At 30.4% G+C, this 17,543-nt stretch overlaps 7 protein-coding genes across 7 annotated transcripts; 5 read left to right on the forward strand and 2 right to left on the reverse strand. All coding sequences in view use genetic code 12, as the record gives it.

Moving 5' to 3' along the window:
• Positions 1-14: 14 nt before the first annotated feature.
• Positions 15-1,504, reverse strand: DFJ63DRAFT_257951 (uncharacterized protein). Its single transcript, XM_064904535.1, has one exon. The coding sequence runs from the start codon at positions 1,185-1,187 to the stop codon at positions 51-53; it is 1,137 nt and encodes a 378-aa protein (XP_064759410.1). The 5' UTR covers positions 1,188-1,504; the 3' UTR covers positions 15-50.
• A 298-nt stretch (positions 1,505-1,802) lies between these two features.
• On the forward strand, positions 1,803-2,240 carry DFJ63DRAFT_337993 (uncharacterized protein; the record flags this gene model as incomplete). The annotated part of the gene is made up of 1 exon (XM_064908627.1): positions 1,803-2,240. One exon carries the CDS (start codon positions 1,803-1,805, stop codon positions 2,238-2,240), a length of 438 nt encoding a protein of 145 aa, XP_064759411.1.
• Positions 2,241-2,625: 385 nt separating this feature from the next.
• On the forward strand, positions 2,626-4,679 carry LYP1 (Lyp1p). Its single transcript, XM_064904538.1, has one exon. It carries the CDS (start codon positions 3,011-3,013, stop codon positions 4,595-4,597), a length of 1,587 nt encoding a protein of 528 aa, XP_064759412.1. The 5' UTR covers positions 2,626-3,010; the 3' UTR covers positions 4,598-4,679.
• An 81-nt stretch (positions 4,680-4,760) lies between these two features.
• Positions 4,761-7,601, reverse strand: KCS1 (inositol polyphosphate kinase; the record flags this gene model as incomplete). The annotated part of the gene is made up of 2 exons (XM_064907574.1): positions 4,761-6,635; positions 6,699-7,601. 2 exons carry the CDS (start codon positions 7,599-7,601, stop codon positions 4,761-4,763), a joined length of 2,778 nt encoding a protein of 925 aa, XP_064759413.1.
• Positions 7,602-10,038: 2,437 nt separating this feature from the next.
• On the forward strand, positions 10,039-11,304 carry MNT3 (Mnt3p; the record flags this gene model as incomplete). Its single annotated transcript, XM_064908628.1, has 1 exon — positions 10,039-11,304. The coding sequence occupies one exon, from the start codon at positions 10,039-10,041 to the stop codon at positions 11,302-11,304; it is 1,266 nt and encodes a 421-aa protein (XP_064759414.1).
• Positions 11,305-12,290: 986 nt separating this feature from the next.
• On the forward strand, positions 12,291-14,672 carry MNN21 (alpha-1,2-mannosyltransferase MNN2; the record flags this gene model as incomplete). The annotated part of the gene is made up of 3 exons (XM_064905385.1): positions 12,291-12,549; positions 12,730-13,775; positions 13,914-14,672. 3 exons carry the CDS (start codon positions 12,291-12,293, stop codon positions 14,670-14,672), a joined length of 2,064 nt encoding a protein of 687 aa, XP_064759415.1.
• A 255-nt stretch (positions 14,673-14,927) lies between these two features.
• Positions 14,928-15,389, forward strand: DFJ63DRAFT_315913 (uncharacterized protein; the record flags this gene model as incomplete). Its single annotated transcript, XM_064906641.1, has 1 exon — positions 14,928-15,389. The coding sequence occupies one exon, from the start codon at positions 14,928-14,930 to the stop codon at positions 15,387-15,389; it is 462 nt and encodes a 153-aa protein (XP_064759416.1).
• Between the last annotated feature and the right edge of the window lie 2,154 nt (positions 15,390-17,543).

Raw genomic sequence — 17,543 nt, forward strand, 5'->3', positions numbered from 1 at the left:
AATTTATAGATGTATATAATGATATAGATATTTTTTTATGCTATAGAAAACTATTCGTCATCTTCGAATGAACTATTATAATCGTCAATATCAACAATTTCACTTCGACTTATACCGGTATCATCATCATCTTCAGTGACATCACTGGTTTCGTAAATGACATTTAAGTGATCATTTGTATGATGATCCATGGAAAGATTTTCAAAAGTAAATGAACTGTTGATTAAATCTTCTTCATTGTAGAGTGAAGTTGGGGTCATTGACTTTATGGGGAAATTTTTCGATAAGATGTTTTTTTGGATATTATTGATGGTATTATTGAATGTATTATTAATCTTATTAAGATTTTCATTTGTCTTCTTTGGAGAAAAGTTTTCTAAAACTTCATTAAAGAATTTTGATGTTTTTGTAGACAATTCATTTGGAGAAGTCGATGCAGTTGTATTAGTATTGAACATTTTAGAGACGGATTCCAATTCATTCTTGAAATTCTTTTCAACTATGAAAGATGCTTTTTTCTTTAAGACATCAATGGAAGGAAAATTTGAATTTTGGCTAAATTTCAATGGCAGTGAAGGCGGTGATTTAATGATTTTAATTTGACTAAGTTGAGCAGTAGTTTGAGAATGGATCTGTTTATAGAAATCAGTTTCATGATTATTTCTATCTTTTAAGTTTTGGATTCGTTCTTCTCTTTTACAATTTTCTAATTTAGTTGAAATCTCTAATAATTCAAATTTAACCAATTCAATTTGTTTTTCAAACTTTAACAATTCCTTTTGCTTTTGGGTATACTGATCTAGCAACTCTTGCTCAATTTGATGATAATCAGTTTGGGAATTATTCAATGCAGTAGTTGGTTTTAATTCAACTTGTGGTTGTTCAGGTTTTTCTTGTATAGGGATATAAACTGGTAAACCTAATTTCTTTGGACTTGAAAGTGTACTTGAAGTATTTGACCTATTTGGAGATCCATTTGCAGATGCTGAATTCGATGCTAATGAGAATTTAACTAATCCAGTTGATTCACTTATGATTCTTTCTTTCTCAAGTTTGGAGGCATTAAGTGATTTTAAATTAGGTGAATACGAAGATACATTAGACACAGGAGTCAAGATTGAGTATGATTTTCTGGTATGCAACCTAGTTGGAGTTTGAGGATTTTCTTTATCCATAAATGTAGACATATTGACCAACTGTAATGATATATGATGATGCTTAAAACTTAAGAAGCAAGAAGCAAGACGATTAATAAAATTTTCAAGAATCTACGAGCATCAACACAATGAAAATCAATCCCTTAATTTGAGAGTAAAACAAATTCATTTATGCATTTAATTTATCAAACACTATCTTCACTCACATACTGAATAACTCATTACTACATTTTAGGTCGAAATCACAACAAAAGCTACCATTAACTTCAATTTTTTGCAATTTAACAACATTATTTCCCAATTAGGAAATGTCATAACAAACATAATAAATGCAGACTTATGTACAGGAATTTCTAATTTATCACAGTCATTTAAATTTTTTTGAAAACAAATTCCATCACGTGCCCTTTTATTATTCTTAAAAATACCCAAAAGTCAAAAAGTCATTTTTCAAATTCAAATTTATAAATTTAAAACTGTTCGCCACGACGACTTTATATCTGTTTCTTTCTTCTTTAAGCTTATTGCAATTTAGTTTAAGAGGTTAATCATATATTCCTTTTCAGTTGAATTTCAGAAGTATCAGTGAACGATTCAATTGATTCCAACTTAACCCCTAGATCAAATCAACTTAGTTTTACCAAAATGGCTTTATTTGCAAAAATCAAATGCTTTGTTGCATCATTCCTTTTATTCTATACCATTTATTTATACAACTACAAATGTGTTGAGTTAAAAGAAACTTCCTTTGAACATGCTGCTGAATCAGTTCTCCATCCATTATCTCACCATCACAGTCAAGCATGTGAAGTTTTGGATACTGCTGCTGGTTACGTTCATCCATACATTGTTCAAACTCAAGCTTTCTTAGATGAACACGTTCATTCTCATCCATTATTCATTGAATATGGTATCCATGAAAAACTTGTTTCTGTTCAAGATGCTTTTGTCACCTATGTTTATCCATACATCCATCAACTCTTCCAATATTTCGCTGTTGTTGAAACCGCTGTTTATGATCAATTTTCTGAACATTTAGCTACTCTCCAAGGTTTATACGAAGAACATTTTGGTTCTAAATAAGCTTAAGACGTATAAGTTGTTTTAATGGTTTGCACTTTGCTTCCCAGGTTGAAAAATCTCTAAAATTGAAAATGAAAAAAAAAAAAAATTAGTTGAAAAGATCCACAAAGTTGATGAAAGGTTTAAATCAAAGCTAGAAACGAAAAGAACAGTAGAGAAGGGAAGATTAATCACTCTATCAATTTATAAATCATATTATTACCCAACAAAGTAAGAAAATCAAAAAAATGATCTAATGATTTATGTTCCATATACCATTTTTATATTTTCATTCATTCATGATTAATATTTATTTACTAATTTGTTTTCACTTGTATTACTTTTAAGTTTACGGTTGTTTCGTTCTTTCTTTCTTTCTACCTTTTTTTTCTTCTATTTGTTTTTATCAGCTAGTTCAATTGACAAAGCTCTTATTTTTACGTGTTTGTCAATTGTATAAACTTGTCTTGGCTTGCCTTTATATCCTTATTATTAGTTACAATTCTTTAAATATATAATTATCGTTTTACACTGGTTTAAAAATCCTCAAAACCTGAAATTGTCCCATTATATTTATTGCTGTAGTAAAATGTAGAGTCAGTAAACAATAAACAAATGACGGATACGGAGCGTCGTCTTACTTGCGGACAATTCAAAGTTTTTAAAATTTACCCGGACAAGTAAACCATTTTGGTTTTGTGGTAAATATGGGGTAAATCGTAAATTTTCACCAGTTAAAGGTATGACCTGTAACGATATCAAGTTTGATCAATAGGAAAGAGTGATATGATATGGTAGATGAAACATCACATTTGCTTGTGCTGAGTGAGGTTCAAGGGCAACATCAGCAGTATGAAGAACATCATCAACATGTACATACCAAGAGATTACTTCAATCAAGACATATAGAAATGATAAGTCTAGGTGGTATCATAGGTACTGGATTATTCATAGGAGTACGATCTCAGTTAGTAACTGGTCCTATCATAAGTTTGCTATCTTATGCATATATCAGTATCATATGCTATACCATAATACAATCAGTTGGTGAAATGTCCTGTTTCATGCCGATTAATGGGTCTATATGTCAATTTCAATTTAAATTCTTATCAAATAGTATAGGGTTATCGATTAATATCATTTACTGGATTAGTTGGTCTATCACTTTGGCATTAGAGTTATCATTGATTTATGAAATGTTAACGTTTTGGGAGTTTCAATTCATCCAGGATAATCCAATCTTAATTATCTTCAGTATCTGGTTAATCCTAACCTTGTTTAATTTATTTCCTGTGAACTACTATGGAGAAATCGAATTTATGATATCTATTCTTAAAGTTTTATTCATCATTTGTTGGATCTTTATCAGTATTTATCTTATATTGCATAACAACATTGGGTTTAAAAATTGGGATAGAAAGTTAATCTGGGGAATTGATACTATTCATATCATCAAAAATCCAATCCAATCAAAGGCAGTCAACATATTAAGTACATTGGTATCCAGTTGTTTTACTTTTCAATCAATAGAATCAATAGCCATATGTTCTGGTGAAATCAAGGATGCTCATACAAGCTTACCAAAAGCTATCAAGTACATCCTTGTTAGAATTGTGGTGTTCTATATGTTAACATTATTCTTATTAACCATATTAATCAAATGCGATGATCCAAACTTAACCAATGATAACAATGATATCTTCTCATCTCCATTCTTGATAGGTTTGATAAACTGTGGTATAAGTTCATCGTCCTTCATCTTAGGTACGTTCAATTCAATTATCATTATATGTATGTTATCAGCGGCAAATTCAAACATTTACTTTGGATCTCGTTGCTTGATTTCAATAATTGAATCTGAGTCAGACTTGGATGCTCCTCCACATATGTTTGAATTCTTAAGTATTACCGATTCTCATGGAGTTCCTTATCCTGCCATATTGCTAACATCTAGTATTGGCCTCATATCATTATTTTCAAAATATAAAACGATAGAGATCTTATTCAAATTATTGATTAATCTATGTGCTACTTCAGGTTTGATAATGTGGTTATTCATCCTGATTTGTTATCTTCGATTCCTTAAGATTTTGAAATTTAATAATTTAAACTATAACCATTTGAATTTTAAATCATCAATCAAATTGAAATGGTTGAATTGGTTTGCCATTATAAATATCATCTTGATCATCTTTAGTAATGGCCTAATCAATATTTGGAAATTCGATTGGGATAATTTCATTAGTTGTTATTTAACCCTGATTATTCTAGTTATTTGTACGTTTTCATTATCTTGGTATTGGAATGAACCAATAATCAGACCAATTGAGGCGATCGATATCTTTACTGATCAATCTCCTTATGCATTCTCTAAATAGAGACTTATAGACTTTTTTTAATTATTATTATTATTATTATTTTATATTGCAGAATTAAATATAATATACATAGAGCAAAGAAAATCAAAGAAGTAAAACTTAAATATTTAAAAACCACGAAATTTCTTTTTATATACATGAGTAGGTAGTAATGACCAACTACCTATTCTGAAATACCTTCATCATCTTCATAAAGATAAGTTGGATATGTGATATTGAATGGATCTTGATCATTATCTTCTTCATCTTCATCATCTTCATTTTCAGCATAACTATCAAGCCATTCATTTTGTCCACTGAATTGAGATTTATGATCTTGTAAGACTTTAAATGCTTGATTTGAATCAATATATTCAAAACCTTGACTTACAATTTTAAATATCAATTTGAAATAGGCAATTAATGAAGTTAAACCTCTTAAATAACCTAAATCGGGTAAACTAGGATGATATGGTGGAATACTGGCATTAATATTTTCATCTTGATCCGAGATATCTGATTGAGCAAAATCAATGATACGAACTTTGATAGTATCATTAGCATCACCAACACCATCATACATTAATAAAATTGAAGATCCATACATTCTATAACCAATTAATTTTGAAAATATGGAATATAACTCTTCTAATTGATCAATCAAAGGTGGGATTTTACTCAAGATGGAATAGTTATCGTTACCATTGTATAAGAATTTAGATAATATTTTACAAAATTGAATTCCAATCCTAATTCTTCTCCCAAAATATTTATCCTTAACTAAATGACCACCACCGCGTTTAAAAATTTGTAATCCACAAACTCTAACACCTAATTTTCTCGATGTAGTTGATAAACATTTCCGACGTTGAGATTTTTGTTTTGATTCACTGGCTTCAATCCCATATTGTCTCGTACCCATTTTTAAATCCAACACACATGGCTTTTGCATATTGGTAGTTAAATCTTCTAATAATATAAATCTTTCAAATCTGGTATGTTTTCTTAATACTGGTCCTGCCGTAATTGATGATGATAATTCATTATTATTATTATTGCTACTGTTACTGCTTGTAGCTTCTGTATTTTCACTGATACTGTTGTTGTTATTGGCGATAGGTTGTAAACTTGGTGAAGATACAACTGAAAAATCCAGAAACTGTTTACTTTCATCATCATCCATAGCAAAGATCTCATCATTTGGATTAATAGCAGTAACACTATTATTTAAACCAGTACTACTATGTAATTTAAGGGTAGGTTGAAAGACTTCTTGTAAAACTTGAACTTGTAAATCAGTATTAATAGTAGTAGAACCAATATTATTAACATTACCGTTTAATCTAGGAGAGTTAATAGATGAAGATACTGAACCATTATGAAGACTATTATGGAAACTATTACTTATAGCATCATTTAAACCATTTTGTCTATTTACAAATGAATCTGGAACTGAAGAAGGTATTGAATTGGAGTATTGATGCCATAAGGAATCCGGAATTATATGCTTATTATCATCCAACACAACTTCTGGTAATTCTTCTGCATCATCAATATCAGCTATGGAATGATGATGGTGATGACCGCGAATATCTATGCCTTTAGAATGGCATTTTGAAATTGATTTTACCTTCTTTAATGTTGGAACGTGAGTAGTATTCTTTGGATCAGAACTTTCATTATTAATGGTATTTACAGCTGTTAATTGATCTACAATATCAACATTTTCATTATTAATCTCGGTATCATTTTCAATGTCATTTTCATTTTCATTGATTAAACTCGAATATCTGACATTTAAAACTCCAATATATTTAGGCATGAAATTTAATAATTCAGGATGTCTTAATTCAACAGTTTCATAAAACAAATTTTCTCTATTCATTAAAGCTTTACAAACAGCACGTTTTGAAAAACTGAAAATAGCAGTATGACCTCCAACTTTATTTTTGAATGGTCTTAATTCCACCGCTAATGGAAATGATTCATTCAATTGAGGTGAATGAAGTTGAGATTGAGATGGTTGAGAAATGTTTTTTGGAATTTCTTCTTCAAGTTTCTGATGATGATGATGATTATGGTGGTGGTGGTGGTTGTGGTGTGAATGTGAGCGAGGAATCACTTCGTCTGAATGATGGTTTATCTCCAACACAGGTGATGAAGATCTTGAAAAGCTAACGATTGTCTTTTCAATTTCTACTATACTTTTCTTAACTGGTTGTCGACCTTCAAGTTCATTAAAAGTTTTAACAGTAGTTTTTCTACTGGATGTAGTTGAAGAAGTAGTTGTGGTTATATTGGTAGTAGTGCTTTCATTATTAAGAATATTAGTAATATCACCATTTGAAGAATGATCAAATTCCACATTTGCAGTTAAATGCTGAGTATGAGGGATAGAAGCACGATGATGTGGTTTATGATGAGGATGTTGATGACTATGAGTTGATGAAAGTGGATCATGAAAATGACTTGAATGCTGTGAATTGGTTGGACTAAGTAAAGGATCGAAAATATCATTCGATTTTTGATCGGCAGGAGTATGAGGAAAATAAGTTGCAGAAGAAACTGGTTCTAAATCTATAGGTTGATGATCTATTATTTTATCTGTATAAGGTATGTTTGATGGCGTTGTGATTGTATTTAAAGGACTGATAGTGGTAGTAGTTGGTATATTTGCTGTATTAATGTTTACAGTAGTATTGATAGGAGATGTAGTATGGGAATTTTCATGAACAATATCACTATCTTCAGAAATATCCAAGGATGATAAATGAGGAAGTTCTTCATTTACATTAGGTACATTTCTAAACAATCGAAGAGAACGAGCAGCTTTTCTACCTGAGATTGATGCAGTAGTTAAAGTTAAATCAGAAGTTGATGAATGATTTGATATGGTTGGTTCTGGAGGTTGAAGAAATGGATGAGATTGTTGATTGTTATGAGGATGAGGATGCAGATGCAGAACTTGTAAGTCAGGAAAAGGTACAGGAGAAGTAGATGGTTGATGTATGGTAGTTTGTTCCATTTTGATTAGCTAATGATCTTTTTTTATAATAGATTATGCTTTGATAGGATAGGATGTATACATAAGGGGGGGTTATTATCTCATAAAGTCAAACTGGTTGCACTAATAGGAATAGTAATATAAGTAAAACAACAACAGGAAGGAGATATTATGGATGTTATTGGCGACATAAAAGGTTTGAAGAATATAGCACACAATGTGGGATTTCTAAATTAGAATTGATTTGATTAGACCTGGAGGGGGAAAATGGTATGAATGATATGGAGCAAAAACAAAAGGAGGAGCAGGTAGGTTCAGCTGTAAGTATATATGATTGCTATAAGGATTAAAAGGATGCTAGATTAGTTTCAGACAGTTTAGTCTAATAATAAACAACAGTAGCAGTTATAGTAATTTATAGTACAAAGATAAAGAAAAATGACTTGTATACGATAGGAACAGTAGTCTAGTGTAAATCGAATGAAAGATTGAGGGAAAGGATGGGCAATGGCAAGGAAGGTAACTATGGTTCAGTTATTTTAAAGGTGATATGAAATTGTAAATAAGGAAGTGAATCGAAGGATGGTAGAGGAAAGAAAGATATTTACATTTTTATTTATTTTTGTTTTGGTATAGATTTTTTTTAAAGATGGTCTCTCTGCTGCTTCCAGGCTCTTTCTGTGTGTCTCAGTCTTTTTCTTCTTCGCTCTTCTTCTGCTGTGTCTATTTTTCTGCATTAACCGCTGCCTAATTTTTGTTTTCTCGCTGTTTTTGTATTACAATTTTGAGATAACCGATTCGATTTATGACAATAAAATGAATTTACAGCATTTGGTTATATAGATACACAAGGAAGAAGATGTAGACGTATATAGAGGTAGTGCTTACTACTGTAGAGTAGATAAAGTTAAAGAATGTAGGTTAAGAAATATCCCCTAAATTGAAAATAAAGCTTGATGATTTTAATTAGAACAGTGCAACCAGATGAGAGATGATAATTGACATGATGGGTTGGATGTAAAAAAAAGACATAAATAACAACAACAACACCAATCGACCAGAAATAGAAAGTGAAAGAGAAAGAAGAATCTAAAAAACTGAAATCGAATAAATAGAAACGTGGTGAGTAAATGATTATGAGAAAAAGAAAGAAAGTAACGAAACGAAACGATAATCAAATCAAAAGCAAACATGGTGATGTATTATCACTGATAGTGGTGGTGGTGAATGTGTAGTAAAGGATGGCAACGGATGGAAAGGGAATTACGTAAATTTACTTCAATCTCCACTAACACTACCACTACCACTATCACTACCACTACCACCACCAACCACAAATAAATCAAAACATTACTGAGCCACTTAATTATAGTCGTCACTGTCTTTCCCCCCACAGACTTCTATACTGAACTTAATTATAATTAAAATTTTGTAGGCACAGCCAAAATTAGTGACAATATGAGAAATTCTGGCTAAGAAAAACTATCTAATTTACCGATAACCCACCAGGCCACTACAAGAACTCAACAAACAGATACAGATCCACCCACCCACCCACAACACAATGACACAATTCAACACCATTCATTATATGTCGAAACATGCGTCGGGTGTTTGATGAAACTAGTGAGGGGTGGGGATAGTGAATAAATCTGAAATTTAATACCGATGAAGCCATTCACGTTGTTGCTGGCTTTAATTAAAATAAGGTCCCTGTGGGCCTCCCCTAAAAGCATTTCTTTTTTTAGTGGTTTTCTTTTGTGTTGTTGTTCTTTTTCTCTGCTTTCTTTTTTTGATTTTTTGCACCTCATTAATTTTGTGTCATAAGACAAGATTTATGGTCACCTGATAAGTCATGCGGATTTAATCACATGTCGCTGTTTTTTAAAATTATTGAAACAATAGTATGGAATACCATCATAAACGATATCCAATAGATAATAATATTCATAAATCATTAACCTAACATAGCCTCAATAGAAGATTTACATCACTTGGCATGTGGGCAAGATATGTATTGAATCGGTTTTTCATATGATTGGCTATATACTATTTGCAGCATGTACTCTTAATAAAGTCTATTTATAGATAGTATGAACATTTTCATATAGTTAATCATACCATTAACGGTTAATTGCGTTTTAACGTTATTCTAATTATAAAAACTTATGGTAATGATTTAAACTTACCTTATTGACTTCTCTAACATTACTGTAGCTGGCCAAGAAAAAAAAGTTCCCTAATTGATCTCCCTACAAACTTTAAATTACTGAGATCTTTCCCGCTACTGATCTCTTTTTTCAAAGTAGTCCATTCAATTAACGAGAGCAACCCAAAAAAACACAGATGAAATCGCATTTCATACGCGATGTTCACTGGGAAATCAACGTTAATAATTAATGAATAATATATATAGGTGATGGTCAACATAGCGAATAGATTGTCGAGGCACTATGCTATGGTGCTATCACCATCCATCGTAATACTTTTATCATTTGTGGTTTATCAATATTTCACTCGTCGACAATATATACTGGAAGATGAATTTCAGGGGTACATAATTCATGATTCGATTAATATAACGAGTTCAAAAAATGAATCTCATATTATAAATGATGTGGTTTACGATTATGAATATGGATGGGATTTTCAACGGTCAAATCAAGAGAATATGATTAAAATTGATGAATTAATCGATAATATATCTCCAGAGCAGATTAATCAGAAATTCATAATTCATAAATACATTAATGAAACAAACTTATATCATAGAGAAAAGGCGACGTTTTTAATCTTATGTCGAAATTCAGATTTAATAGATATATTAGAAACCATTCAAAATGTTGAAGATCGATTTAATAAAAATTTCCATTATGATTATACATTTCTTAATGATGAGAAATTTACTAATGAATTCATATATTTAATTTCATCATTCATACCATTTGGAACCATCAATTTTGGATCGATCCCCGCTGAACATTGGGAAATACCTCAATTTATCGATTTAGATCGATTTGATCTTGCTTTAAATCAAGATATGAGAGATATAGTATATGGAGATTCAATTTCGTATCGAAAGATGTGTCGATTCTTCTCGGGATTCTTTTATAAACATGAATTAGTTAAGCCATATCAATATTATTGGAGAATTGAACCCGGGATAAAATTATATTGTGATATTAATTATGATGTATTTGAATTCATGCATAGTAATCACAAAAAGTATGGTTTCACATTAACTATGTTTGAATATGAAAATACCATTCCTAGTTTATGGAGTGATTTTCAACAATTTATAACCATGTATGATGATGATGAGAATCAATATAATCTGAATGAATTAATGAAATTAATTCAAAATCAATCATCAAATACATATAATTTATGTCATTTCTGGACAAATTTTGAAATCGGCGATTTCTCATTATTTACCAGTGATGCATATGAGAAATTATTTACATTTTTTGATTATAAAGGTGGATTCTTTTATGAAAGATGGGGGGATGCCCCTATTCATTCATTGGCTATTGCCATTTCTTTAAAAAAATCAGATTTACATTGGTTTGGAGATATAGGTTATTATCATAAACCATATTTACAATGTCCCAAATCATCCCTTATGTTCATTAATAATAAATGTTCTTGTAATCAAGATGATGATTTTAGCTTTACTGATTTAAGTTGTACTAATCATTTTTTAAATGTCATTAATGGATTATAGATAGATGGGTGGTTATGAGAATTGTCCCTAATACGAATTAAAGTTATAGATAGATATAGATTATAGTATTTTTTAAATAAGGTAGGAAACGGATAGGGAAGGAGGTGCATAAATTAATATACATAATACAGATACGCATCTGACTAATTTGACATCAAAATTAGCATAAATTGTATTGTTTATATTAATGCAAGGAAAGGACTCGTAAAATGTGTTTTTGTTTTCTTCGAATTGTTGACGATACGAATTTTGAAAAAGAAAGATCTAACGTTACCACAAGCGACATTAGCCATGTTGAAAACAAAATCTAAACATTCGATTGTGTCATTCGCTCTTGCTTCGTGTATGCTACAGTTGCTGTAAAGACAAGACAGATTTGTTGATCAATTTACAACCACCCCCCTCTCTTCTCATCTCTTATCGTCCATCCCCCTTGTATACTCTTGCTCGCCCGCCCTTAGATGAAAAATTAACACATTCAGTCCCTCTGGGCGCACACGTTAAGCAAAAAAAAACACCAGCAGACAAAAAATAAAATAATTATCCCACACGCAAAGTTTTTACAGTAAACAATTATTATACAGGGCCAGTTATCATTAAATGGTAAAGATTTAAAAATTTTTAATTTCCTGATTGTGATACAAATCAAAAAAAAATTAGCGATTGTGTACGGTGTCTTCTTAATTGGAAATAGCGTTGGTCACAAGTCCACTTCTTCTTTGTATATATCATCCATCATCTATCATCGATTCATCTTCATCGCTGGGTTCAACTGTTCTAGTGGAGAAACACAATCATAATAATAATAACAACCACCACCACTAATATCAAACAATTATTATTATATAATCGCGTAACCCAAACTTCCCCAATTGCATCACATTAGTTAACAACGACTTGTGTCAAAAAAGTTCACCCAGACCTATGTATCTTCATTCATTCCATTTCATATTGCATTTACTCATTACTCAATTCACATCATGTTAATGACCATATCATTAAGAATAAAATCATTTCTACGTCGAAGACATAAGTTTTCCTTATTATATTCCTTAATAATCTTCATAGTGATAGCATATTTCATAATAGTACCTAATTTGGCATTACTGCATCATTCTGGAACTGAATCAACTACCAATGCAGATTCTCCAACTAGTAATTTGATTGATGATCTTACCAATGATAAAAATTATCTAGAATCGTTAGTATTAAAACTGATATCTTATATAACATATTTCATTACTGGTCAAGATAATCAAGTTGATAAGGACGGTAATCCCAAAAAATCATCCTCTACCAATAATACCAATAATAACACTAATAATAATAAAAATAATCATGATAAAAATCAAAATCAAAATCAAAATCAAAATCAAAATCCAGGAGATGTTATAGAAACTTTACAACAAAATGAATATGATGAAGAACAAAAGGAACAACAAGAACAAGATAAAAAAATCGAATTAACTCCTGAACAACGAGAACTTAAAAAGCAAGAAGATATTCGAAAAATAAGAATCATAAAGGATTCTATGAAAAAAATTAATAGTAAAACAAGATATAATTATTTTCAACAAATATTTCAAGATTTTTATGATAATAGACCTCAAGTACCACCTTTGAATAATTATTTAACTTCAAAAAGAATCTATCATGCAAGATATGATACATCCCATAGAAATCCTCTTGCCAAAAAATCAAAACCCGTCAGAATAAAAAAGAGTTCTAATGCTGAAGATATTATAACTCAAGATCAAGATGAAGAACGAATCATCTTTAGTGAATCATATTTAAATCAATTCTTACAAATCGATGATAATGAATTAAAATCAATGACCGATTCTCATGCTAATTTAGTAGCAAATCTTGCTGATCAAGCTCCTCCAGGAGTTTATAAAGGGGATGGGATAGTATTTGTTGGAGGTGGTTCATTTAATTGGTTAACTCTTTTATCAGTTAAATCAGTTAGAGCTATGGGTTCTGCTTTACCAATTGAAATTCTTATTCCTCAATTAGATGAATATGAATTAGATATTTGTGCAAGAATCTATCCTGCCTTAGGTGCTAGATGTATCTATTTACCTTATGCATTACGAGATCCTGATGATATGGATCTGGAACAAAATGAAGAACCAGAAGAAATCATAGATAATGAAGAAAATAATAAAGAAAAACAAATGAGAGATTCAACTACTTCAAATAAGAAAGAAAATATTATTAATAAATTCAAATTTAAAGGTTATCAATATAAAGCTTTAGCTATATTATTACTGAGTTTTGAAAATGTTTTATTATTAGATAGTGATAATATTCCAGTTCATAAACCGGATTATTTATTTTCAAGTGAACCATTTACAGATCATGGATTAATTGTTTGGCCTGATTTTTGGAGACGTGCTACATCACCTATTTATTATAAAATAGCGGGTATTGAAATAAGTCATACTGAATTATTACCTAAATATGATGAAGTTAATGGAGCTTATATTCCTTATGATTCACCTCCTATATTATATGAAAATGAAGACAATAAAGATGGAGGCGAGAATAAAGATGATGAAGGGGACGTATTTTATGGAGATTATGATGATTACCAAGAAGAACAAGAGAGTGAATCATTTTTACGTATTCGTAGATCTGGTACACCCAAAAAATTAAATTTAAAACGTATTCCACTTCATCAAAGAAAAGGTGCTATTCCTGATCCTACTAGTGAATCAGGTCAATTAATGATTTCCAAAAAGTCTCATAACAAAGCTTTATTACTTGCATTATATTATAATCTTTATGGACCTGATTATTTTTATCCCTTATTTTCACAAGGTTCAGATGGTGAAGGAGATAAAGAAACATTTTTAGCTGCTACTGTTGCATTACAAAAACCATTTTATCAAGTTTCAAAGTTTTTAAATGCGTTTGGATATTTCAATAGTAAGAATGAATTCATTGGTACAGGAATGGGACAATATGATCCTGTTGAAGATTATGAATATTCAAAACAATGGACTTTAAATATTAAGAATCCTGCTAATTGGGAATTTTTAAAGAAAAAGGATCCATTAATTGAAAATGGTCCTCGAATTTTATTTGTTCATTCAAATTTTCCTAAATTAAATCCTTGGAAATTAAAAACCGAAAATAAAATCATTGATAAAGAATCAGGGAATAGAATAAGATTATATGGAACTGGTATGAAAGTTCGAACCGGTTATGATTTTGAATATGTTCAATGGACAAATATGAAATTCTTATTATGTGATTTAAAAATTGAATTAGAAACATTTAAAAAAGTAAATCGACTGAATCTATGTAAAGAGATTCATGAACATATTCAATTTTTAAAATCAACCATGGGAACTATGGAATGATCTTTATTAAATAAGATATGTATATATATATACAATTGCAAATAGATTAATTTTTACATTTCTCAGTAAATAATTTATATACAGGAGTTTTTTTTTGCATTTTCATTAAAAATATCAAAACAACACGAACAAAAAAATGACAAAAGGTGAGTTACGAGATCAACAGCGATATCAATCATTAACCATAACTACAACTAGTACCCCCCAGAACCAGTCAATCAATCTATATAAATACCCATAACAACCACTACAATCATGGCTATACAGTTTTTATACCTTTTATCAAGACAAGGGAAAGTAAGACTATCGAAATGGTATCAAACCAATTCACAAAAGGAAAAAGCCAAGATAACTCGAGAATTATCAACGTTAATATTAAGTAGAAGACCTAAGATGTGTAATGTGATTGAATATAGAGATATCAAGATCATATATAAACGATATGCATCTTTGTTTTTCATAATTGGGATTGATAGTGAGGATAATGAATTGATTGGATTAGAGATTATTCATCGATTTGTTGAACAAATGGATCGATTCTTTGGAAATGTATGTGAATTAGATATTATCTTTGGGTTTGAAAAGGCTTATCATATTTTAGATGAATTATTGATTGATGGTTATATTCAAGAAAGTTCTAAGAAGGAGATTTTAAGAAGAATTGGTCAACAAGATGAATTAGAGAATTTAGATGAATTTGATAATATATTAAGCTAGGGATAGGATAGAGGAGATGATGATGATGATGGATTTCAATTATTCATATTTGTTACATATAGAATTTGTATAAGAATATGTATAATTGAAATTGTAATAGCATAAAAAATTACTAATATCAAACTAATAATCAGTTATATGATAATGTAGAAGTGTAGATGGATTTTGAGAAAATGAGGAGTGTCAGACGGTAAAGTAGAGGGGGTTGATTGTACAACGGTACAGAATATGAAGAATAAAGAAACAACTGTGCTGTCAATTCTGTAAATGGAAAACAAAGCTACAGATTAGGGAGAATTCAAACAATAGGACAATAGGGTACCATCATCAAAATTCTCCACAATAAATTGGAAACTATATATGTCTCAGAAGTAAACATATAGGAGAAGAGGAGTCCAATTGACGAGAATGAGATGAGATTAACCATTGATAGAATACAGGTTAGATATTATAAACAATATTACGTGACGTAATAGTTTTAGTCTTTGTTATAAAGCTTTAAACTATGTTTTCCCCCTCTTCTACTCAGAAGGTCCCCCATTTCGATTTTGACAGCACTAAAAATATTCGTAAGTTAATTTTATGTATGTATGTATGAATGAATAATGTTTAAAATCTAATCTATATAAATCTTTTTTGCGCTAAAAGTTTTTGAATGGGTGACTTGATGCCGTGGAGCCGTAGAATGCTGTTAGAAAGATTATCTATATTTACAATTTATACCTTAAGTACGGGGTATGTGTTGCCAGTGTTATCTGTATTGAATACGATACGAGGTGTTGTTAATAACACAATTTCTGGTTGTTGTTGACTTATATGTTTACTTTTTCCGTAAGGTTTGTAATTAGAAAGTGGTAAATAAAGTTGATATTTTTTTAGAATTTATAGTGAGGTATCCTTTAAAAACATGGGGAGGGAGAATATACGGAGGATAGAAACAGAGAGAGATTATGGATCGATATAACCATGATTGAAAATTTCATATTAGGGATTATCATTACCTTGATAATGATATTGTTGTAGAGTACATCCCAATCTTTGTTATAATAATATGAAATGAAATAGCTAGACTGACAGACAGACTGTAGAGACAGATGAAAGAACTGTCAGATCGATATATGCAGTACACGACATCTAACTAAAAAACCAGTGATGATAATGAATGTCAATGTTACATTTTATTGTTTAGTGATTACAAGTTTCATTAATGTCATTGCTCACCTTGTGTTGTCAACTCCTTTTCCCATTCCCAATTCCCAATTCCCATTCCTTTCTGACTATAAAATTTATGGTTAATTTCCCCAAAATTTCGGTTAACAATTGAGATGCATAAATTGCAGTGTTAAACGAAAGAAATTTTAGCAGAGTTAAAAAAAAAAAGAAAACATGAATTACAGTTTACTTCTTTTTACTTGCTTAAAATCCCTCAAGGATAGGATTTACCCAATTATTCTTAGATTTACCCCAATAATTAAACTAAAACAATTACGCGGTTTGGAAATAAAATTTTATTTCCACTGAGAAGATGCACCCCAAAAAGAGAATTCTCATTTTCCTAATTAGGGAAGGTTTGAGGGATTAAAAGTGTCAGAGGCCTGTGCGACTATGACAAAAGAAAAAAAATGGTGTGTGTTGGCCTGTATAGAGCAGAACCCACACAATCTTCACCCCTACAGTTTAGTACTCCAGTACCTGCTTATTTCCACGAAACTAAAAGGGTAAAACATGAAAAGTTGGCTTTGCCCTTTTAACCTGTAAAATTACTTCCAAGTGATATTTTACTTAAACCTTATTATTATTACAATTGCTCCTAATTGGAATTATCATTTGCGCTTACTATTTCGAAATTAATTAGCTTCCGCTAAAAAATTTTATTAATAGTGAGTAAAGTGTAGTATGTGTCAGTAGGTGAGACTGAGATGAGTAACATTATGTTACGCAACTATTTTATTATTATTATTATTACTTCCTCGTAATGATTTAATTAATTTTTCGTAATCTACCATAGTCAACTACTTGTCTTGCGTTACTTTCCTCGATCAAGTAACTAAGTTAGTTGATAAGTTTTAATGGTTAGAAAATGAAAAGACGACATAGTGTAAACTATAAACCAAAATTTTATTCATTGGCGGTCAGTCAAAATGAGAATGAAAA

Source organism: Scheffersomyces coipomensis (genome assembly GCF_036884675.1).
Source record: "Scheffersomyces coipomensis strain NRRL Y-17651 chromosome Unknown DFJ63scaffold_9, whole genome shotgun sequence".
Classification (NCBI taxonomy): domain Eukaryota; kingdom Fungi; phylum Ascomycota; class Pichiomycetes; order Serinales; family Debaryomycetaceae; genus Scheffersomyces; species Scheffersomyces coipomensis.